The 25136-nt window shown below is 42.3% G+C and overlaps 1 protein-coding gene across 1 annotated transcript in view; it reads left to right on the plus strand.

The window, feature by feature from the left end:
• The first annotated feature begins 3334 nt into the window (after positions 1-3334).
• Positions 3335-25136, plus strand: part of gnal (G protein subunit alpha L) — a 157620-nt gene continuing 135818 nt past the window's right edge. The window contains exon 1 of the mRNA XM_062980532.1: positions 3335-4180. Within this exon, the coding sequence (XP_062836602.1) occupies positions 3748-4180 (433 nt within the window). The 5' untranslated portion in view covers positions 3335-3747. The remainder of the gene's footprint in view (positions 4181-25136) is intronic.

A 25136-nucleotide genomic window follows, 5' to 3' on the forward strand; every position in this document is an offset into this window, starting at 1 on the left:
GGACACGAGAGAAGCCTCCCAGCGGGATGGTAACACATTCGGGCGTCCCCTGGGCAATGTCTCTGTAGACAGCAAGTTCTCTCACACCAGAAGCGACTTGCAGTATGTTCTCAAGTCACTTCCAACACGATAAAAAGAAAATCCGCCCCATTTCCAGCAAAATACCATCAATCAACGCCACTTGCTAAAGCACCTTATGAGCTGGTATCATATCTAAAATGTCCTGTAGATTGTCTTCATCTAATAAAGGGAGGAATTTCCAAATGTTGTCTTCTTCTGAATAGGGTGCCGACCTCTCTTCGCCCATTTCAGTCACCAAAAAGACTACCATGGCCTCCAAGGGCGAGATAATAAACAAGAGAAAACAAAGGGAAATGTTTATGACTGTGGGTTGGAGAGGAGAGGAAGCAACGGCTCTGAGGGACAGCGATATGCTGCAGTGGCGATAAACGGCGGTGTCTTGTTGGTGACAGACATGAGATGAGGCGCGTGGGCGAGGAGGGCCTGGCCGTGTTTGTGAAGGAGGAGGAATTTCACCTCAGTGAAATAAGAGAGACAGGGGTTTCCCCCATTCTCTCCTTGAGAGAAATCAAGCAGGGAAATAACAGGCACTGGCTTTTTTCCCTGCTCTCTCTGAGGGAAATAAGAGAAACGATTGTCCTTGCGTGCCCCTCTCAAGGAGAGCGGGGAAAGGGGTGGCTGTGACAGAAAAAGGCGTGAGGGGAAGGGAAAGGGAAAAGGCCTGAGGCCAAGATGAGGGAAGGAAGGAAGCCCATCTCTGTGTGTGCGTGCGTGTGGTTGGAGGCACACACCTGTCAGTGCGTGCGTGTCCATGCACACATCGTGGCTCCTGAACGAAACCCTTGTGTGTATGCTGAGTCCTAGTCATACATAGATCTGTGTATTTGTGCACAAATCTGAGCCATTGAACAAAACCGTAGTGTGCGCGTGTGTCTGTGGTGGATGATAGACACGCACACAGGTATCTCTATAAATGTGTGTGTCCACAAACACACCTGGGCTCCTGAAGGAAACCCTAATGTGTGTTGTAGACATACAATGTCTCTGTGCCTGTCCATCCACACACCTTGGCCCTAGTGTATGTGTGTTATGGGTTGTAGACACACGTTTCTGTCTGCGCTTTGGCTCTTGAACAAAACCCTTGTGTGTGTGTTGCGTTGAAGACATACACACACGTCTGTCTGTGTATACACACCACGGCTCTTGAGCAAAACCCTAATACTTATGTGTGTGTGCTGGGTTGTAGACACACATGCCTATCTCTGTACATGTGTGTGTGTCCACGAACTTGCCTTGGCTCTTGAACGAAAACCTAATGTGTGTGTGTGTGTGTGGGTTGTAAACATACACACGTTTCTGTGTCCATATACATATACACACATTGGCACTAATGTGTGAGCATATGGGTTGCAGACATACGTGCCTGTCTACTTAACTGAACAAAACCCTTGTGCATGTGTTGGGTTATAGATACACAATACATGTATGTGTCTATGCACATGCCCTGGCTTTTGAATGAAACTTCAAATGTGTTTTTGTGCTGGTTTATAGACATAGACATCTTATCTGAGTGTCTATCCAAAAGCCTTGTCTAATGCATGTGTCTGGGGTGGGTTATAGACATAAGGCATGTCTCCCGAGTGTGTCCATCCATACGCTTGGGCTCCTTCTCTGTTGATGTGTGTGTCCCCGCAAACATGCCTCGACTCCTAATGTGCATTGCGAACATGCAGTGTCCCTGTGTGTGTCCATCCACACACCTTGGCCCTAGCGTATGTATGCAGTGGGTTGTAGACACACATGTTTCTGGGTTGCTGTTTGTTTTCCAGGCTGTACAACCATATTCCAGAAGCATTCTCTCCTGATGTTTCACCCACATCTATGCCAGGCATCCTCAGAAGTTGTGACTTGTGAGGTCTTTTGGAAGCTAAGCAAGTGATGTTTATATATCTGTGGAAGGTCCAGGGTGGGAGAAAGAGCTCTTATCTATTGAAGGCAGGTGTGAATGTTGCAATTAATCACCTCTGATTGGAATGTTGCAATTAATTACCATTGAATTGCCTTGCAGCTTCAAGGCCTGGCTGCTTCCTAACTGGGGGAATTCTTTCTTGGGAGGTGTTATTTGGCCCTGATTCGCTTCCTGTCTGGAATTCACTGTCCTGAGTTTAGAGCTTTTTAATACTGGCAGCCAGATTGTGCTCATTTTTATGGTTTCCTCCTTTCTGTTGAAATTGTTAACGTGCTTGTGGATTTCAATGTTTTCTCTGTGTAGCCTGACATGGTAGTTGTTAAGAGTGATCCAGCATTTCTGTGTTCTCAAATATTCTGGCTACCAGTATTTTCTTTAAAAAAAAAAAAACCTCTAAAATCAGGACAGTAAATAAAGAACAACACTGAAAACAGGGGAATTTTCCTCCTTCTTGACAGGGGGTTGGACTGGATGGCCCGTGAGGTTTCTTCCAAGTCCATGATTCTTTCTTTTTTTCGTGTCAGGAGCGACTTGAGAAACCTCAAGTCGCTTCTGGTGTGAGAGAATCGGCCGTCTGCATGGACGTTGCCCAGGGGACGCCTGGATGTTTTTACCATCCTTGTGCGAGGCGTCTCTCATGTCCCCACATGGAGCTGGGGCTGATAGAGGGAGCTCATCCATGCTCTCCTGGGGCTGGATTTGTACCTGGCAGCCTTCAGGTCAGCACCCAACGTTCAATTCACAAGCATTTAAACCACTGCGCCACTGGGGGCTCAAAATGATTCTAAGAATTTCAGGCATGAAACAATCAGGGCCAGCTAACACCTATCTGCCAACAAAGGATTTCCCCAAGAAGGAAGCAGCCAGGCCTTGAAGTTGCAAGGCTTTTCAATGGTAACCAAGGTGATTAATTACAACATTCACACTTAACCTCCAACAGACAAGAGTTCTTTCTCCCACCCTGGACCAATCAGATATATAAACCCCACTTGCCTAGTTTCCAATATACCTCACAACCTCTGAGGATGCCTGCCACAGATGTAGGCGAAACATCAGGAGAGAATGCTTCTGGAACATGGCCATACAGCCCGGAAAATTCACAGCTACTCAGTGATTCCGGTCATGAAAGCCTTCGACAACATACACACACACACGTTACATAGAATTGGAAGAAACCTCATGGAAGAAACCCAGTCCAACCCCATGGCAAGAAGCAGGAAAATCGCATTCAAAGCACCTGCATGTTGATGCACACGCTTGAGTGAGAGATAGGGAAGGCGGGAACCTAGTGTCGGTCTGCACGCCCTGGCCCTAATGTGTGTGCGTGTGCTGCGCGTGCGTATCTCTGCATACGCCTGGGCGCGCGCCATCCTTCCTTCCTGCCTGCCTTCCCAAGCCTTTCTTTCGTTGTGCCCTCGAGCCGCTTTGCCTGCGCGGTGGGCTCGCGCTGGGGTATTTACGGTAAGGCGGCGGCGGCGGCGGCAGCAGCAGCGAGTCCGTGTCAGGTGATGTGAGGCGAGGAAGAGGAGGAAGGAGAAGGAGCGCGAGGAGGAGAGGGTTCACAATGCAACATGGCCCGGGAACGGGAGCAGCAGCAGAGGCAGCAGAGGCATCCTCGGCGTCCCGGGGCCTGTGAGGAGGGGCTGCTCCTCAGCATATACTCCGCCTCCTCCTCTTCCTCCTGCTGCTGCTGCTTCGCCTCGACGCTTCTCCTTCCCGGCCATCCCCGCTAAGCGCCCGAGGGCACCGCCCGAGAGATGGGGCTCTGCTACAGCCTCCGCCCGCGGCTCTTCGGGGAAGGAGGCGGAGGAGGAGGCAGCAGCGGTGGCGGCGGCGGAGGGTCCTCCATCTCCAGCAGCAGCGCCGCCGCCGAGAGCGAGCCGCAGCCGCCCTCCCCGCCGCCCAAAGCCAAGAGAGATGGGGAAGGCGGGAAACGAGCGGTGGCTGCAGACGGGCCTCGGCTGCTCCTTCAGAACGGCGGCGAAGGCAAAGCCGAGCCAGGCTCGTCCTCCTCGGGACCTCCCGCTCTGCTCCTCCTGCCTTCTCCTCCTCCTCCTCCTCCCCAGAAAGGGCGCCCCCCGGAGGAGCGCGAGGCCGAGAAGGAGGCGCGGCGCGTGAGCCGGAGCATCGACCGCGCGCTGCGGGAGCAGAAGCGCGAGTACAAGCAGACGCACCGCCTGCTCCTCCTGGGTACGTTTTGGCAGTGGCGCCTCGCGCGCGGAAGGGGGCGCCTCTGTCTATCTCTCGCGCGCGCGCGCCGGGGTTTGTTTGAAAACAAAAAAAAGGGGGGAAGGGGCAAAAACAACACAAAGGGTGGAGCGGTGGGCGGAGCTCCGCGAGGGGCACAAAGGGGTGCCGCTCCCTTCATCCCCCACCCCTCTCTGTCTCTGATTGGCAGCAGCAGATACTCCAGAGGCAGTTAGGAATTGTGGGAGTTGAAGTCCAAAACACCCCGGTGGGCCCAGGTTTGCCCATGCCTTGGTGTAGATGCAGTTGAAAGGAGATGTTGACAAGCTGGAAGGTGTCCAAAGGAGGGCTTCTAAAATGATAAAAGGTCTGGAGAACAAACCCTAGGTGGAGCGGCTGAAAGAGCTAGGCGTGTTTAGCCTGCAGAAGAGAAGGCTGAGAGGAGACATGATAGCCATGTACAGTAGAGTCTCACTTATCCAACACTCGTTTATCCAACGTTCTGGATTATCCAACGCATTTTTGTAGTCAATGTTTTCAATACATTGTGATATTTTGGTGCTAAATTCGTAAATACAGTCATTACTACATAGCATTATTTCGTATTGAACTACTTTTTCTGTCAGATTTGTTGTATAACATGATGTTTTGGTGCTTAATTTGTAAAATCATAATCTAATTTGATTTTTAATAGGTTTTTCCATAATCCCTCCTTATTATCCAACATATTCACTTATCCAACGTTCTGCCGGCCTGTTTATGTTGGATAAGTGAGACTCCGCTGTATCATGATATTTTGGTGCTAAATTCTTAAATACAGTAATTACAACATAACATTACTGCATATTGAACTACTTTTTCTGTCATTTTTGTTGTTTAACATGATGTTTTGGCACTTAATTTGTAAAATCATAACCTAATTTGATGTTTAATAGACTTTTCCTTAATCCCTCCTTATTATCCAAAATATTAGCTTATCCAAGCTTCTGCCAGCCCGTTTAGCTTGGATAAGTGAGACTCTACTGTATAAATATGTGAGGGGAAGTCATAGGGAGGACGGAGCAAGCATGTTTTCTGCTGCCCTGGAGACTTTATTTATTTGCATCATTTATATACTGCCTTCCTCCCCTAGGGAATCCAAAGCGGTTTACAACATACTATACAAACAATGAATATAGTATTAAAAAAATCAAACCCATAGCATTTAAAACATCCCAAGTAAAAAACAGATTGAAACATTATTTATTAATTATTTATTATTAGGCTAGGATGCAGAACAATTGCTTTAAACTACAGGAAAGGAGATTCCTCCAGATCATTAGGAAGAATTTCCTCACTGTGAGCTGTTCAGCAGTGGAACTCTCTCCCCTGGACTGTGGTGGAGGCTCCTCCTTTGGAGGCTTTTGAGCAGAAGTTAGATAGCCATCTGTTGGGGGTGCTTTGAATGTGATTTCCTGCTTCTTGGCAGGGGAGTTCGACTGGATGGCCAAGAGGTCTCTTCCAACTCTTATGAGTCTGTGATTCTAGATGCACCCCGCTGGTTGCATGCTGGGTGCCCCCCATTAAACAGCTAGTTATTGGTTTAGTGCAGATATGGGCAAACTTGGGCCCTCCAGATATTTTGGGCTTCAACTCCTGCCCTTCCTAACAGTCTCAGACCCTTTCCTTTCCCCCCTCAGCCACTCAGGAAGGGGCCTGAGGCTGTTAGGAATGGTGGGAGTTGAAGCCCAAAACACCTGGAGGGTCCAAGTTTGCCCATGCCTGGTATAGTGGTTACCTGAAGTAAAAGTTTTCCCCTGACATTAAGTCCAGTCGTGTTGGACTCTCCATTTCTAAGCACCTCCAAAGTCATGTGGCCAGCATGACTGCACGGAGTGCCGTTACCTTCCCACCGGAACAGTACCTATTGATATACTCATATTTGCATGTTTTCAAACTGCTAGGTTGGCGGAAGCTGAGGCTAACAACGGTTACAGTGGTTACCTGAAGTTTAAGGAAATCCTGGCACTTTGATCTAGAAGAAAAAATATTGTAGTAATGATTTACTCAGAGCCCCAAGTTCCATCTTAAATTACAATTTTGTTTACAATTATTGTTGTCCCTGCATAGCAGTGCACTGCTGATATTGTCAAGCACTCATAGAGTTGGAAGAGTCCTCGTGGGCCATCCAGTCCACCCCCTGCCAAGAAGCAAGAAAATCACATTCAGCCTCTGCTTAAAAGCCTCCAAAGAAGGAGCCTTCACCACACTCTGGGGCAGAGATTTCCATTGCTGAACAGCTTACAGTTAGGAAGTTCTTCTTAATGTTCAAGTGGAATCTCCTTTCCTGTAGTTTGAAGCTGTTGTTCCACGTCCTAGTCTCCAGGGCAGCAGAAAACAAGCTTGCTCCCTCCTCCCCGTGACTTACTCTCACATATTTATACATGGCTATCATGTTTCACCTCAGCCTTCTCTTCTGCAGGCTAAACATGCCCGGTTCTTTGAGCTGCTCCTCATAGGGCTTGTTCTCCAGGCCTTGATAATTTTAGTCACCCTCCTCTGGACACATTCCAGTGTACTCCAGACATACATAGTATCCATGGACTCTGCATCCACAGCTTTTGAATATCCCAAAGGCAAATCGTTTTATACAAGGGGCACGGCACCATTTTAATTGGACTTGAGGAGGTTTTGTTATCCAACCCCCCAATGTTTGTGTGTGTGTGTGTGTGGCCTTCCTTTTTGGCCAGTGCCTTACCATCCCCCCCTTCTTCCTGTAATTTGTCTCTGCTCCTGACTGCTTCCCTCCTTCCTTGTCGCCTCCTGCCCTTCCTCTGCTGTCTCCTCCAAATGACCTCTCTGCTTAGGGAAATCAGAAGATGGAGGCAGCAGGAGATGCCTTCTGTTCAGCCAGAGAATGTGTTCCACATTGGGCATGTGTATTTAGCAGCAGAGTAGCAAAGTACAAGGGCAGATGTCTTCACTGTATCTGTTTGTGATCCCCAAGTTGTGCTAGTCAGCTTTTATATGATATTATTTCTAGTGCCCACTTTTTGCTTGATGTTCAAGCAGTGCTTCTTGTAGGTCAGAGCACAATCCAGGGTAACTCCCAAGTATTTCAGTGTGCTGCAATGCTCCAGTGGGATTCCTTCCCAGGTAATCCTCAGAGCTCAAGATGCTTGCCTGTTCTTGAGGTGGAAAGCACACGTCTGTGTTTTAGGTGGATTAGGAATCAGCTCGTTTTCCCTGTAATGCACAGTAAGATCACCTAAATTTTCTGAGAGCTTCTGTTCAACTTTTTCAAAGCTCTCTGCTTGGGTGGTGATGGCACGATCATCAGCATAAATGAAACTCTTTCCCTTCTGGCAGTGGCTTATCATTGTGTAAATGTTAAACATTGATGGAGCAAGTACGGTCAAGGTAGACTGTTCTTCTGTTTTCGCCATCTGTTTCTCTGGCCCTGGAATTCGACAAAAAGCTCCTGTTTTGTAGCAGATTTTCTATGAAGTGGGTGAGGTGGTAGTCCTTTGTAATATTGTAAGTTTTTCTCCACACCACTGAAGAAGTTATACTGTTAAGCCAGTATTGCAGCACCTAGCATCTGCTGGGAAGTAGCAGCCAGTAATGAAAGGACCAAGGCAGTGACACCTCTGGCCCATCTCTTGTTCAGACTTCAGCCAGAACACCTACGCCTTAAATCAAGAAATAGTTTTCTAAGATCTACAGAGATACTTGCAGGAACACCTCAGCATAGTCCAAAAGTGACAGGCTAAAACCTGGAACCTCAAGCCATGGCTAATGCCAAATGTGAGACTCCCTCCTGGGCACACAGAAAATGGGGTGGCTTGGAAGGCACAGAACAGTCTGCACTCTGGCACCATGAGATGCAGAGCCAACCTTAAGAAATGGGGGCACAAAGTGGAGTCCATGACATGCAACTGGAGAAGAGCAAACCACAGACCACCTATTACAATGTGGTCTGAGCCCTGCCACATGCACAATGGAGGACCTTCTTAGAGCAATACCGGAGGCACTCCAAGTGGCCAGCTACTGGTCAAAGGACATTTAGTTTTTTAACTTGTTTTGTGTTTTTAAATACATTACAACTGTACCCTCAGTTTGCTTCTGCCATGATAACTAAATAGCCAGAGTATGCATCCAGTCTGTAGAATGAATGTAGTTCGACACTGCTTGAATGGCTTTGAATCAATGCTGTGTTTATTTATCATGTCAGAAGCGAATTGAGGATACAGTTATAATGTATAAAAATCACAAAGTTAAAAACTTGGCATTATACTAGATTTCCTTTGACCAGAAGCTGGCTACTTTGAGTGCCTCTGGTGTTGCTGTAAAAGGTCCTTCATTGTTCATGTGGCAGAGCACAGACTGCATTGTAGTGGGAGGTCTGTGGTTTGCTCTTCTCCACACTTGCATGTCGTGGACTCCACTTGGCAGCCCAGGCATGGGCAAACACCCTTCAGGTGTTTTGGACTTCAACTCCCACAATTTCTAACAGCCGGTAGTTTGCCCATGCCTGTTGTAGCTCCATTTCTTAAGATTGAGTCTTCATCTCGTGGTACCAGAGCACAGTGATCAATGCTGTGAAATCCTGGGATGTGTAACGTGGTGAGGCACCAGCACTCTTGGGCAGAGAAGGCTAAAAACTAGAACTCCCACGATTCCATAGCATTGAACTGTGGCAGTTAAAGTGGCGTTAAATTGCATTCATTCTAGAAGCGCTCAAAGGCCAAATGGTGCCTGTCTCTTTTAGGGCGGCCTTCTCCAGGCATGATGTAAGTGGAGCTAAAAGTAAAGGCTGCTTCCAGTAGCACCTCGAAAGTGGCTGTTAGTAAATAAAAGAACTGCAGTTAAGTGTGCGATAAAGACTTTTCAGTTTGTTGCCCATTTGCAACTGCTAATGCCCTTTCTAGAAGAGGTGGTATGATTTTTATGATTCATAAGTGAGCCAATGGAAAGCAAGACAGCAACAGACGAGGTCGTTATACGAAGGCTCCGTGGATCTTGCATGGAAGGGTTCGAACTGAGCAAAAGTGGTAGTAAATTCATTTTATGGATAGAAATTACAGCATTGTGTTGTAAGGCTGTGAGGAATTAGATGGTCTACAAGACGCTTCTTGGATCCTTCCATACCATACTGCTTTTCAAGTTATGCTGTGATATAAAAGAATGCAGATTGCATATAAAATAATGCAGATTGTGCGATGACACTATGTAACACGGTTTTTTCCATGGGTTATAAATGTCATTTCCTAATTGGTTTTATCATAAAAATACGGAAAAGGTGTATTATCCATACACCTTCAAGGGCAAAACTCTGTGCACGTTTTTATTATCATCACTATCACTATTGTTACTATATTTTTTTGAATCCTGCTTTTCTCAGGACCGAGAGCCAAAGCAGCTTACAACCTTAAAAGAATATACAATTTACTTTTTGAACCTCCTAGTGTGCATGTGCTGTCCTCAGAGCTGTCATAATTATCCCATAACAATGATGCTTTGAATCACATGAGTTTACCTGCTTGCTCACAACCTGCTTGTTGTGTGTAGTGTTTTGGTTTTTTTTTTCTGCTGCTGCTTTTTTTTAATAGTCACTGATTTTATCAAACTTTCTGGTATTTCACTACAATATTAGGTGTAGGGTCCATGGAGGTGACAGCAAGAATTATTGCATTGGTAACACAGGGTAGGAATGAGCAAAGTATGATCTTCCAGGTATTGTTAAATTGTGACTTCTAGCAACCATGGCAGCATAAACATTAGTTAGAAATGCTGGGAACTGCAATCAAGCAGAATCTGGAGGGTCATTCTTTGCCTACTTCTAACCTACAAGATGAGCATCAGATAGTTTACACTGGAGGTCCTCAAACTTTTTTTAAAAGAGGGCCAGTTCATGGTCCCTCAGGCTGTTAGAGAGGCAGACTATAGTTTGAAAAAAAAACATGAATGAATTCCTATGCACACTGCACAAATCTTATTTGGAATCCAAAAAAAGGAAAGAACAATACAATATTTGAAACAGAATAATTTTAATCAACATAAACCTACCATTGTGGGCCTCCTTTTGGCTGATAAGAGAAAAGTGAATTAGGATTATTGTTTTTGTTGCTGTTGTGTGTGCCTTCAAGTCGTTTCAGACTCAGGGCGACCCTAAGTTTAAAGTTTCGGATGGAGGCCGGGTAAATGACTTTGGAGGGCTGCATCTGGCCCATGAGCCTTAGTTTGGGGACTCCTTGTTTATACTGTTGTGCATCATGAAGGGCAAAATAAAAATCCTTCAGCACTATCAAAAAATCTCACCAAAAGGAAGGCTGGTCTTTTCCTGTCCTATGTTATGGTGAAATCTTTAGCAAGCAAATCCTAATCTTTTATAGAGAATATAACTGGCCTCAGAATTGGTTTCTACAGAAAGAAGGGGGATGTAAAGGCTAGCAGTGAAGCATCTGAATTATCCAGTATTTTAGAGTTGTACATGGTAAGCAATGTTTCCATAAAGTGCCATGCATTTTCTCAATCTTAATAATTTGTAAATTAATAAGAGCTCTCTAGGAGTTTGCTGTTTTTCCAGTTCAAATGCTATAGGGATAGCTAATTGAAGCATTTAATTTCCCAGTCGAAAAAATTCTTCAGGGAAAATTGTACTGTAGTGTGTCCAATTTATGCATTGCTTTCTTTTCTTCATCAAGATTGAATATATTCTGGTAGATTGCCACATAGATGAAAAAAAAGTGCAGTTAAATTACAGTATCAGTTTTAAAAATAAACCACAGAGCCTGTTATTGTTTTCAGACTGGACAATAGTATATATCAACTGGTAACCAGAAATGTCTTCACATTGTGTCTTTGAAAGATCTTTTTTAAAATTTTATTTGACCAGTTAATGAAAACCATAGAAGCAAAAATCGGGTCAACTGTTCCATTTATTGCTTTGGAGGGGGATGAAAGGATGTATGAGCTGTACAATAAAGGTGATAGGCTTGAACTAAGCCACCCAGCTGTTTGCAGATTGCCTTTAGTGAATAAGAATTTTTCCAGGATTACCAACCAAATATACCATATTTCACCACATAATAGTCCCTTTGAGAGCGCATCTGCATGGGCAGATGAAACCTCACCTGTCTGTGCACTTGTTCCCTGAAAGCATAGTTGTGAAGGGGAGAGACGTGTATGTGGGTGAACTTGCTTGTCTGCCCTTCCCCTCTGCAGCTATGAGGCTTGTGTTGGCTGGCAACAGAGGCCAGCCATATACAGTGTTCCCTCATTTATCACTGGGGTTAGGTTCCAGGACCACCCGCAATAAGTGAAAATCCGCAAAGTAGGGACACTATATTTATTTTAATATTTATACATTATTTTAGTAGTTATACACTATTTTAAGTTTTTATCAACCAATCATGTGCTGATAAACTGTCTCCTTCTCCCCCTGTTCCCGCTTGGGCTCCTTTTCTCTCCCTTTGGCTTCTCCTTCCTCAGGCTGTAAATTGTAATTTTTATGATTTATAATAGTCTTTTAGAGTTTATTGAAAAACCGCAAAACAGTGAATCTGCGAAAAGTGAACTGCGAAGTAATGAGGGAACACTGTAGCTCCAAGGGGATAGGCACATGCGCCCCATACTTGCCCCCTTTGCATTATTGTCACGCCCATGAATTAAGTGTGCAACTATTATGTGAGGAATCCTGGATATTAATTTTGGCACCCTAAAAGGGTCTATTAAGACAACTATTATGCAATGAAATACGGTAATTTTGAATGTTAATAACTGTCCATATTCATATGCAATTCTAGAAATTTTAGTCAAAAAATCAGCTTTCAAAACTTGGGTTGATTTATCCATGGGTCAGTGTGAATACTATACTCTGTCTCTTATCAAAAAGGACCCATCTCCTTCTCCGATTATAGTGATGAAAGGTGAGAGTTTAGTTCATCCTAGGAGAATCTAAAAGAAGCACTGAACCCCATCTATTTTCTTTACTGTTGTACTTCTTCTGGCCTTTTTGAATGCTTAGGTGGAAAAATGGAAGAGACCAGTGGTGACTTGCCCCCTGAGTTGTCATTGGTATTTTCACCTCTCTGCAGAATGACACTCAGACTATCCACAATGATAACAAAATCCATAATTTTCAACCCAAAACCTGCCCTCTAATTTTTACATGAAGTAGATTTATACACGTCGAGCCCCTGGTGGTGCAGTGTGTTAAAGCTCTGAGCTACTGAACTTGCAGATCGAAAGGTTGCAGGTTCGAATCCAGGGAGCGGAGTGAGCGCCCACTGTTAGCTCCAGCTTCTGCCAACCTAGTAGTTCGAAAACATGCAAATGTGAGTAGATCAGTAGGTACCGCTCCGGTGGGAAGGTAACGGGGCTCCATGCAGTCATGCAGGCCACATGACCTTGGAGGTGTCTACGGACAATGCTGGCTCTTCAGCTTAGAAATGGAGATGAGCACCAACCCCCAGAGTCGGACACAACTGGACTTAATGTCAGGGAAAACCTTTACCTTTACTAGATTTATACACAAGTATATGCAGTACTAATTTGGAAGAATTGATATGTCTTTAAGGCTGAATAGGAGGCAAAACACTTAAGTGTGTACAGAGTGCTGAACAAAGTCTGTGAACTCCCTTGTGTCTCTAACCCTTCTACCAGTCAGGGAATTGAGTTATTTCTCGATAATACAGCCAGTTTCACAGAGGTGTGGTGTTTGACCCAAAGCTGCAAAGGAGACTGTCCCAAACCACCCTCCATAATATACACATTATTCACACAAAAGAATGTGTTGTAGTAAGTACATAAACATTAGAAAAATTGCCAAAATGCAGCACATATATCCATTTATTTTCTTATCTTCTTGAAGTGGCTTAGAGGGTGATGCAGGAGAAATATGAAGTTGAACATGGACTGGTTCTGACTTTGGATCAATTCTACTACCCCTGTTGTAACGGTCACATGGTTTTTATTGTTTTAATTGGATGTGGATGTCAGCTTTTAATTGTTTTTATGCCTGTTGGTTTTACTACATTTTGTATTATATGTGGCATCCAGTTCTGCCATTGTGTAAGACCACTCTGGGTCCCCCAGCGGAGAAGAGCGGTATATAAATGAATCTATCTTATGGGATCTGATTCAATGCAGATTGAAAGCCTATGAAAGTTGTGTTATGTCCTCCAAACCACACCACACTGCAAACATTCTTTTTCTTGTCAGAAATTATTTTTTAAAAAACCTGAAGATTGTCAAAATGTCTTATTTGCACTCCAAAATCTTTTCCTTAATTTCTACGGGAGAATGACTGCCATATATCTTATTGATAATGGCATAGTTAATATGATTCAATCTTTCATCTTTGTTGTAACTATGGACAGTTATTAGAAACCCCCAATCAGAAGGAATTAATGTAGTCCAGTCAATGCATGAAAACAAAATAGCTTATCCAAATTTTGTTTAAGCAATACAGGTGGAATGTACTGGTAAGCCCTGAGGCTTTGCCCAGTTTAAATCTAGAGATGAGCCTTCCAGTTTCTAATAATGAAACAGCGGGGCAATCTGGGAGATCGTTATGTACTTATAATGCCCACCCCCCAATAAAATGAAAAGGGATTCTCAGGTTCTCACAAGTATAAGGAGGTCTAATCTACCTTCTGTAAGTTGCTTTGCCAGCCCACAGATACTGAATGTACTTACTTAGGCGATCCCTCATAGCCCGAGGATAATGGCCCTCCAATTGTAGTGTCTTGGTGGTGGATGCTGAGGTGTCTGTGGAGACCTATTTTTGACCTGCATGTTAATCCACAGTGAGGACATCAGTTTCCGGATGGAAGGTGGTCCCGGTCAGAGTTGACTTAACGCACCTTCCTCTTGTTACGTTTCTCCCCTAGGCCCTCCATTTGTACCTCTTCAAATTCTGCAGCATAGCTGGTTACAGCTGACCTCCAGTTAGAGCGCTCAAGGGCCAAGGCTTCCCAGTTTTCGGTGTCTATGCCACAGTTTTTAAGGTTGGCTTTAAGCCCATCTTTATTGCAGCTGAATTGGGAATCAGTTATATAGCCAGCAATTTTGGACCATTCTCAGCACCTGTTTCTATTTCTCCTTAATAATTCTTGTTTCTTCTTAAATGAAGCAATTCTACAGTAAAAATGGCAGATACTGCATCTTTCTGTACTGATTGCTTTTTTTTTTTTGAGCTAGATTTCTTAAAATCCAAACATTTGTGATCAAACCAAAATTTAGTTATGTCAGGATGTGCTTGTTACCTTGCAGGATAATTTTTTATCTAAAGTTTTTTTATACTTCTATATAATAATAATAATAATAATAATAATAATAATAATAATAATAATAACAACAACAACAACTGAACTATTTGTGGAAATGAAAGCTATGGACTTGTCAACATCAGGAGAGGAATTTTCCAGGGAGACTCATTGTCCCCTCTGCTTTTCATTATTGCCATGATCCCTCTGTCAACAATCTTACAAAAAACAAATCTCGGCTATCAAACATCTAAGAATTCTCACAAAATTTCGCATCTGATGTACATGGATTGACCTGAAGCTGTATGGGAAAACGGAAACTGAAATCCAGTCTCTGACTAACACTGTCCAAATTTTTAGCACTGATATCAGCATGGAGTTTGGCTTGGACAAATGTTCGACAGTGGCATTGAAGAAAGGAAAAATCATTGAATGTGAGGGCATAAATATGCCTAATGGCCAAACAATAAAGTGTCACCAGCCAGAGGCCTATAAATATCTGGGCATATTACAGCTGGACAACATCAAGCATGAACATGTGAAGACTGTGGTCAGTAAAGAATACACACAAAGGATCAGAAAAATTCTCAAAAGCAAGCTCAATGGAGGCAACACCATCAAGGCCATAAACACGTGGGCCATACCTGTCATAAGATATACTGCTGGCATTATAAACTGGACACAGGCAGAACTGGACAATTTGGACAGAAAAACAAGAAAACTCATGACCATTCATCATTCACTGCACCCCTCGCAGTGATGTTGACCGGCTATATCTGCCTAGAAGATCAGGGGGCAGAGGACTCTTACAAGTCAAACAAGCAGTCAAAGAAGAAGAACATGCCCTGGCAGAATATGTAAAGCAAAGTGAAGAACCTGCTTTGATTGAAGTCAAAAATCAGAAACTCCTCAAAGCACAGCAGACAAAAAACCAGTATAAGAAAGCCACGCTACAAACTAGAGCTGACAGCTGGCACAACAAAACATTGCATGGAAAGTTCCTTGACAAAATTGTAGGAAAAGCTGATAAGGAGAAGACCTGGCTATGGCTCACAAATGGGACCCTGAAGAAGGAGACAGAAGGCCTTATCCTTGCAGCCCAGGAGCAAGCCATCAGAACAAATGCAATTAAGGCCAAGATCGAAAAATCAGCTGATGACCCAAAATGCAGACTGTGCAAGGAAGCTGATGAAACCATTGATCATATCCTCAGCTGCTGTAAGAAAATTGCACAAACAGACTACAAACAGAGGCACAACTATGTGGCCCAAATGATTCATTGGAACTTATGCCTCAAGTACCACCTCCCAGCAACAAAGAACTGGTGGGATCACAAACCTGCAAAAGTATTGGAAAATGAGCACGCAAAGATACTGTGGGACTTCCAAATCCAGACTGACAAAGTTCTGGAACACAACACACCAGACATCACAGTTGTGGAAAAGAAAAAGGTTTGGATCATTGATGTCGCCATCCCAGGTGACAGTCGCATTGACGAAAAACAACAGGAAAAACTCAGCCGCTATCAGGACCTCAAGATTGAACTTCAAAGGCTCTGGCAGAAACCAGTGCAGGTGGTCCCGGTGGTGATGGGCACATTGGGTGCCGTGTCAAAAAATCTCAGCCGGCATTTGGAAACAATAGACACTGACAAAATTACGATCTGCCAACTGCAAAAGGCCACCCTGCTGGGATCTGCGCTCATCATCCGAAAGTACATCACACAGTCCTAGACACTTGGGAAGTGTTCGACTTGTGATTTTGTGATATGAAATCCAGCATATCTATCTTGTTTGCTGTGTCATAATAAAATAATAATAATAAAAAATTATATCCCACCATCATCTCCCAAAAGGGACTCGGGGTGGCTTACAAAAGCACATAATAGTGCGGTACACAATACACAAGATACAATGAAACAAAATGATGACATTTTACAATAAAACACATATACATAAAATAGCATAAAATTTGGAGTTCCCCTAAAAGTGTTTTGGGACTTAAGGACTGACACAGAGAGCATTGACATAAGGAAAACTGACTAATTTGTTTTTTGTAAAGTCTCCTTGGATCCCAGGGCTGGGAAAATGACAGGATATAAATAGAATAGGAATAATAAGTATCCCATATATCTATGTCCATATTTATATGTCCACGAGGCCCTAGGGAAATGGCAAGAGTTATTTTGAGACATGAGATACTGCAAGAATTTTCTACAATTTAAAAGAAACCTTCAACTTGGCTAAAAATGTGACAGGCTGATTCTATGAGTATACAGTATCAAATAAAAATATTGAGTATTAACGGTTTGAAGTGTTTACTGTTATCAATATTGGTTGTTATCTTTGCCCTTTGGTCCAATATATAGTTGGAAGGTCATTCACTGTTTGAATGATACTGTGTCTGTTAATTAGGTGCCTTTGTAAACACTTCTGCCAGAACTGGATGCTGTAAAAATTTAATTATCCTTTTCTAAGCAGGGAGCCAACATCTAAAGCTAACCTACAGTTTCCTTACAGAGAAGCATCACAGCTTATCTCGTGGACAACTTTATCTCCTGAAATAGTTACCTTTATGTTTTATATTTAAGCTGTTAGATAGAGTGTATTTAATCTGCTTAATTTTGTAGACAGTACATTGTTATTTTTGATAAAGAATGTACAGATTTAAAATACTTAAAAATAAATGTCAAGGAACACAAACTGCATTAACAGCATAGTGCATAGTGATGGTGCTTACTTATGGTAGTTATATGTAGAACTACATTATTACAATCTTACACATAGTCAATCGGTAGCAAATCCCGTTGAATAAATGTGGACATAATTGCACAAATGGATAATTTTAGAAGGTGTAGCCAACTGCCTAATTAGGCCTCTAACCTAATTTTTGCAGCACCGAGACACCCACAGGCCCTCCAGTTTAAATTGGATGGGTAAGTTCTCACCTCAGAATCACTTAAAGCATATTAAAATCTTCCAGGTTGTTGTCTTCCTTTCCCCTTCCACAATCTTCTTAAGCAGCCAAAAAGAGTCAAAAGAGGCCACATCCATCTTCTGCCAAGGGAGTATCCCTTGAATGGGCACTCAAGGTCCCACTGAAAACAACAACTACTAATTTATAAACTAGTTAACAGTTTATGAGCTGTTCATCACTAGCATAAAAGCACTGCACTCACAAGACTTTAACATGGCTAAGTATTTTTGTGCAAAACATGCAAGCCCATTATAAGTCTATACTGTTACTGGAGACATTGAACAGCACTCACAGGAAAAAGGTATGTGTACACATGGAGAACATAAGGTGTGTGAACACTAAGAATAATATACAAATTCTTCCAACAAATGTTATCTGCATAATGGAAAATTATTATTATTATTATTATTATTATTATTATTATTATTATTATTAATTACCCGTCTTTCCTTTCAGCTCGAGGCGGAACACAACATTGTAAAATACATCTCTAAAATCGCATATTAAAGCATAGTTAAAATGCAAGCATTTCAAGCATATATTGAAACATACACACATTATTATTCCTTCCTTCTTTGCTTTACATTTTGCGGCTGTTTATTGTCTTGCTCTAGTTGGCTTTTTGTTTTGTTTTGATTTGATTTTAGTCTGATGAATTACAATTTTTATTACATTTATTGTAACCTGCTCTGAAACCAGTTTGAAATAGGTCTAGATACATTTGGCTCTCGATAGCCAGGAGCCCTATAGATACCCAAATCTGTGCATGCTCAAGTCCCATTATATACACTGGCATAATAACATGGTGTTCTGTATATAAAAGCTTTGGGTTTTTGGATTTATTTATTTTTTAAAATTAAGCCATGATTTTTAATCTGTGGATATGGAATCTGTGAGCCAACTGTACACTTTTCCTTTTTCTACTTTACTTGGGCCATGCTGTTAGGATGTGCATTTATCTCTAAACCAAACAATCTGTTATTTTTTAGATCTATGTTTGATATAGATCACATTCAAGAGGGCTGCTCAACAAGTGCAGTCAATATGTCCAGAAAGGCCACTAATTTACCAGTAACACGCACTCTTGTTTGTCTCTTTCCAAACCTCAAATAACTTGTGAGTGTACAAGATCTCTTCTAGCTCAGTTGTTCCAAAGTGAGACTGGATACTACAGTTTTTCCAAAACTTCGTATAGTCCATGCTATAGCAGTAGTAAGCCATTGTAACCTTTAGTGCATCACTGTCAAGGGCTTCTACACTTCAGTGGTTTTCCTCATGTTCCATTCCATTTGTTTCAGGGATTATGTGATAGTGAGTGAGTGTTTTCCGTGAGGAGCAGTTCAGAGATTTCTACTGCTGTTTCTTTGTTTATCCGTTTACCTCTTCTTCGACCCTGGGCATTCCTCAAAAGATTTCTCTAGTTCTATGGTGGACTGTAGATATTTACACTAGGTTCTTCCATCCCTGAGCACATCTACACTGACACTTTATCCTAAGGCTGAGCTGGAGTGTTGATTTCTGGATTGGCCCAGGGATCGTTTGATCGCTAGCCTCCCAAACGCTGCACATGCGGGAAGGAATCCTGACTTTCTCCCTCCCATTCTTGTTGTAGCAGAAGCCAGTGGACAAGACATAGCTAGTGTATGTCACTCATTGACTGACATTGACCAGGGGTCCAGAAAGGAAGAGGAGAATCACCTCCTCCTTTACCCCTCCCTTCTCTGATCATGGCAGTTGTGAAGCAGAATCTATATATTCCAGCTAGGCTGAAACCGATTTGGTCCAGCTGGACTGTCACCTTCTTTTCCCTATTACTGTTGCCATTGCTGGATGACTACAGAACTCTGGGAGATCTCCTGACCTTCATGAGCACCATATTGTGACATTTGCAGAGGCGCCCACATGACCAGGAATAAGGAGTAGTCCCAAATTATCCTCCTTTCTATGTGCTGGTGACTATGTGGAAAAGGAGAGGACTGAGGACTGGTTTGTACTTGAGCCATCAAAACTCCAAAGCATTCCCAATTCAGTGGAATATGCTGTTTCAGAGTGTAGTGGGGTGTCCTTCTCTGGCATGTTTTAAGCAGAGGCTAGATGGCCATCAGTTGAGGGTGCCTTGATTATGTGTTACTACATGGCAGGGTTTTGGACTAGATTTCTCTTGTAATCCCATCCAACTGAATTCTATGATTCTATCCCATGTTAAGGTGTAGGATGCCCTGGACCTCTTGTAAACACATTTGTGACATCTCGGCCACTTTGAGGTATTTGACTGGTGTAGGCAAGCCCTTAAACTTGTAATCATTCTGTTTTTCCCTCTCAGTTGATTTTTCACCATCTAGTGTTCAATCTTGCATTTGCAAACTAAAAGCTACAACCATTTCCACTTTTTGACTGCTGCAATCTTTAACCCATAGAATAAGCAGGGGATGCCTGTAAATCAGCAGAGTTTCTCTGAAGGAATAGAAACTGAGTTTTTAATTATTAACTGATAATCCCTTTGGTTTGTTGATGTTGTGTCCCATCCTGGCTATCTCAGGAAGCTATAGAAGATCTGAACCCTAAATAAAGGCTCTGGGGAGGGTGGGTGGGATTGAGGGGATATGAGTTTTAAAGGCCATTTTAATGTACAGTAGAGTCTCACTTATCCAACACTTGTTTATCCAATGTTCTGAATTATCCAACGCATTTTTGTAGTCAATGTTTTCAATACATCATGATATTTTGGTGCTAAATTCGTAAATACAGTAATTACAACATGACATTACTGCGTATTGAACTACTTTTTCTGTCAGATTTGTTGTATTACATGATGTTTTGGTGCTTAATTTGTAAAATCATAATCTATTTTGATGTTTAATAGGCTTTTCCTTAATCCTTCCTTATTATCCAACATATTCACTTATCCAACGTTCTGCTGGCCCGTTTATGTTGGATAAGTGTGACTCTACTGTATTTGCTGTGTTTTAATTTTGTTTTTATTACACTTCTATTATTTAATTGCTTTTTAACTTTTGTATTGCTCTTTTTAAACTGTTTAGTGTGGTTAGATATTAGCCGCCTTGAGGGAGAAAGGCAGGATAATAATAATAATAATAATAATAATAATAATAATAATAATAATAATAATGCAAAGACTCTGGCACAGGCCAGTAAATGTGGTCCCAGTGGTGATTGGTATGCTGGGTGCAGTGCCTAAAGACCTTGGCCAGCACTTAAAAACATCAGTGCTGACAAAATTACAATCTGTCAGCTGCAAAAGGCCACCCTACTAGGATCTGCATGCATTATTTGGCGATACATCACATAGTCCTAGTCATTTAGGAAGTGTTCAACATATGATCCAATACAACAGCCAGCAGAGTAATGTTGTTTACTGTGTGCTAATCGTGTTGTATATCAAATAATAATAGTTATTAAAATTGCTAGGAACTTTTGCTGAGAGGACTTGTGAACCATCATAGAGGTGAAGAAGCACTTTACTAAGTAACTAGCTGTGCCTGGCCACGCGTTGTTGTGGCGAAGTATGGTGGTATGGGAAATAAAGTATTGAGGAATTGGTGGTAGTTAAGGTAAAGGGTAAAGGTTTTTCCGTGATATTAAGTTCAGTCGTGTCTGACTCTGGGGGTTGGTGCTCATCTCCATTTCTCAGCCGAAGAGCTGGTGTTGTCCGTAGAGTCCTCCAAGGTCATGTGGCATGACTGCATGGAGCGCCGTTACCTTTCCGCCAGAGCAGTACCTATCCATCTACTCTCATTTGCATGTTTTTGAACTTTAGGGTTGGCAGAAGCTGGGGCTAATAGTGGGGGCTCTGTCCGCTCCCCGAATTCAAACCTGCGACCTTTCTGTCCAGAAGTTCAGCAGTTCAGCGCTTTAACACGCTGCGCCATCAAGGGATATTATTTCGTAAAGGATGTGAATATACAATATTTCTGATTGGTGTTTTTTTGTCTGTTGGAGGCAAGTATGAATGCTGCAATTAGGTAAAATGATTAGCATGTAATGGCCTTGCAGCTTTAAAGCCTGGCTGTTTCCTGCCTGAGTGATTTTTTTGTTGGGAGGTGTTAGCTGGCCCTGATTGTTTTGTGTCTGGAATTCCCTTGTTTTCAGAGTGGTGTTGTTTGCGAGATTTTATGTGCTTCTACTATCTGTGGCCCTCAGAAAATAGAGGATTTGCCAGACTTTGGTGATGGAAATACTTTGTTGGGAGGTGTTAGCTGCCACTGATTGTTTCCTGTGTGGAATTCCCCTGTTTTTCCCCTGTGTTGTTCTTTATTTAGTGTTCTGATTTTAGATACTGTATTGTTGTGTTTTATTATACCACAGTAATTTTTATATATTCTGATTTTAATGTTTTTGAATACTTGGGAGTCAGATTGTATTCATTTTCACGGTTGTAAATACAGTAATTACTACATAGCATTACTGCGCATGGAACTACTTTTTCTGTCAAATTGGTTGTATAACATGATGTTTTGGTGCTTAATTTGTATAATGATTACATAATTTGATGTTTAATCGGCTTTTCCTGAATCCCTTCTTATTATCCAACATATTCACTTATCCAACATTCTGCCGGCCTGTTTATGTTGGATAAGTGAGACTCTACTGTATATTTATAATGTTATATTATCTGCTTAGAACTGGATTAAATGAGGTCCCTTCTACACAGCTGTATAAAATGCACACTGGATTATATGGCAGGGTGGAATCAATCCAGTTCAAAGCAGATAAGATAAGATTCTAAATGGGTTATATAGCTGTGTGGAAGGGCCTTGAGTCTACACTGCCGTATAATCCAGTTAAAATCTGATAATCTGTATTTTATAGGCAGTGTAGAAGAGGCCCAAGTGAGGCCTAACTCTGGCTGTCCCCTGGGCTGAGTGGGTTGCTCGGAGAGAGCTTAGCCTTCTAACTGGCAGCAATTGGATAAAAACAATTATTCCTCTCCCTCTAATTAGGACTTTATTTTTCTTTTCTTTTTGTTGTATCAACCTAGAGGCTTGGATGAGGGGTTGTGCTGTCAATTTTTGAGGTTGTGGGGTGTTTAGTTTTGTTGTTTTGTTCGCTGCCGTGATGCCATCACTCTTATTAGATAGATAGATAGATAGATAGATAGATAGATAGATAGATAGATAGATAGATAGATAGATAGAAGTGTTGCATGAACGTTCAGGGTCCTTTTAAATTCGGCTTCCCTCGTAATTGTGACAAAGGAGTGTCTTAGCAGCACTGAAGGTCTATAATGCCCAAGCAACCAGTATATTTTCCATTTCGTTCTTTATAAGCTTTTCTTATATGCCAATCTATCTTATTAGATCACTTTATAAAGATGTTCCTATTTTTCTCATCTTCTTCCTTCCACTCAGTTCTTATCTTAGCCTTCCTATAAATATGTGTCATGTATCATTACTTAGATAATTAACCTCTGCCCTTTTCTGTTGTTCGTGTATCTAAACCTTTTTCTTATTCATCTTTTAGATTTTAAGTTCATTTCTTAGCATTTCAGAGCTGTGCTATGATTTTGTGTTCAAAGAAAGAATCTTTCAACTTGTACATATAATCTACACTCTGTTTTAATGATCACATATTTTTATAAGAATACATTTGCAATTCTGGACATCAAGATTCAAATCCCCGCTCAGCCATGGAAACCCACTGGGTAACCTTGGGCAAGTCATCCTCACTCAGCCTCAAAGACAGACAATAGAAGAATCCCTTCTGAACAAATCTTGCCAAGAAAATTCAATGATTGGTTTGCCCAGGTTAGAACAACAGGAAACAGCAAAACCTTTGACCATTAAATGTACTCTTATTTTCTGGGGTTTTTTGCATGTATTTTTAACTAGGACCTAGTGGTGGCAGCAAATCGTAAGAAAGGAACATAACATTTTTTGTATTGTACCTATACTGCCACTTGGAGTAAATATGCATGTAATGCAATGGGAAACCTGAAAGAATGCCTGGAAGAATCCTACTCCTTAAATTATAGTTTAATGTGGTACTTGCTAGTATAATCCAACTTTCTGGATTAATTGTTATTATGTTATTTGAACATTATTCCAATATGCTCCATTCTTGTGTGCAGATAGATAAAACTACATTTGAATATTTGGGAGTGGAATTTAAAAATTGCTGTTTGTTGTGCCACAAGATCAAAATTCATTTAATGTTCACAGTTATTGGTTCATAACTTTTTAAATCAAATTTTTATGATTTTATCAGATTAAATCCTTGTGAAATAGAAATCTCAACATATAAACTGGTATTTAAAAAATGTTGCCATGAGGGAATATGTTACCCATTGTAAAACCCTCAAAACTGGGTTGTTGTATGTCTTTCGGGCTGTGTGGCCATGTTCCAGAAGCATTCTCTCCTGACGTTTCGCCCACATCTATGGCAGGCATCCTCAGAGGTTGTGAGGTATGGATCCATACCTCACAACCTCTGAGGATGCCTGCCATAGATGTGGGCGAAACGTCAGGAGAGAATGCTTCTGGAACATGGCCACACAGCCCGAAAGACATACAACAACCCTGTGATCCCGGCCATGAAAGCCTTCGACAACACCCTCAAAACTTCTCCAAAAGATTCCAAATCCCCAGTTTAAAAATGGCAAGAACTTTGGCTGGGATAAGTCAAAAACTCCTCCAAACACAACAAAAACATGAGTTTTGATTGACATTGTCATACACACACAGCACTGAAAATGGCCATAGTTCGTTCTTAGGGAACAAGAAACAACCACTCTTTATATTCGCTTAGTTATATTTGTATGTTCCTAATGTTTAGGGCCTAATCCCATTGCTATGTCACCTCCTGTCCAGCTGAGGCTGATTGTAATTTCTGAGTTAACAATCTGGCTGCAGCTCTTTGGACCTGGTGAAGTTTGCAGTCCCAAGTAGAGTACTATTGCAAACATTTACATAACCATACGGGGTTTAAGTTAGAAATCGCAAATCGCTTTTCTGAGATTTTGCAAATGTTTGCAAACGATGACAGCAAGGAAGGTTATGGCGACCACGGTGAACTCCTGCCCGGGTCAGGCTCCCTCCTCCTCCTGCCCCGTAAGGACAACAACAACAACAACAACCCGGACTTACCGCTGCTGGGACTTGGCGCCTTGTTGAGCTGTTGATACTCCGACCCAAAGGGGCAAAGCTTGGGATTAGAAGGCTGGACACACCTGAGTCCGGGCGGCTTTGCCCGTCTTGGCACGCTGTCGCCTCCCCCCCCCCCAAGCTGCAGCAATGGGGAAAGGTGAGGATCAGGCAACATGGGGAGAGAAGGCGACAGAGCTAGACCTACAGGATTCCCCAAGGGGAAGAAGCCCTCCGAGGTGAGCCCATGGCGCCCTCCCTGACACCCTGGCTCCATGAGGGACAATGCGCAGCTGCAGTTGCAGGAAGAAATGACCAACTGGTTGAAGATGCAAGCGGGAGAATTTCATGAAGAAGGAATTGCCAAGCTCATTCATCGCTATGACAAGTACCTAAATTTGAATGGGGACTATATTTAAAAGTAGTATTTAAGTGTGGCTTTCAACTGCATATAATAAAGGTTTTCTTCCTATACTTCATTCATTTTTAATTCCAAAACGTAATCTACTTTCTGGATAACCCTCGTATAATCTGTGTGCAGTTTTGTGGGCAAATACACCTGTGCCTCATCAAAAGGATATGGAAAGGCAACGTGGATAAACTTGTCTGTATCTTTTAAATCTCTTCCTTGCT

The sequence above is a fragment of the Anolis carolinensis genome, chromosome 4, assembly GCF_035594765.1.
Source record: "Anolis carolinensis isolate JA03-04 chromosome 4, rAnoCar3.1.pri, whole genome shotgun sequence".
NCBI classification, from domain to species: Eukaryota; Metazoa; Chordata; class Lepidosauria; order Squamata; family Dactyloidae; genus Anolis; species Anolis carolinensis.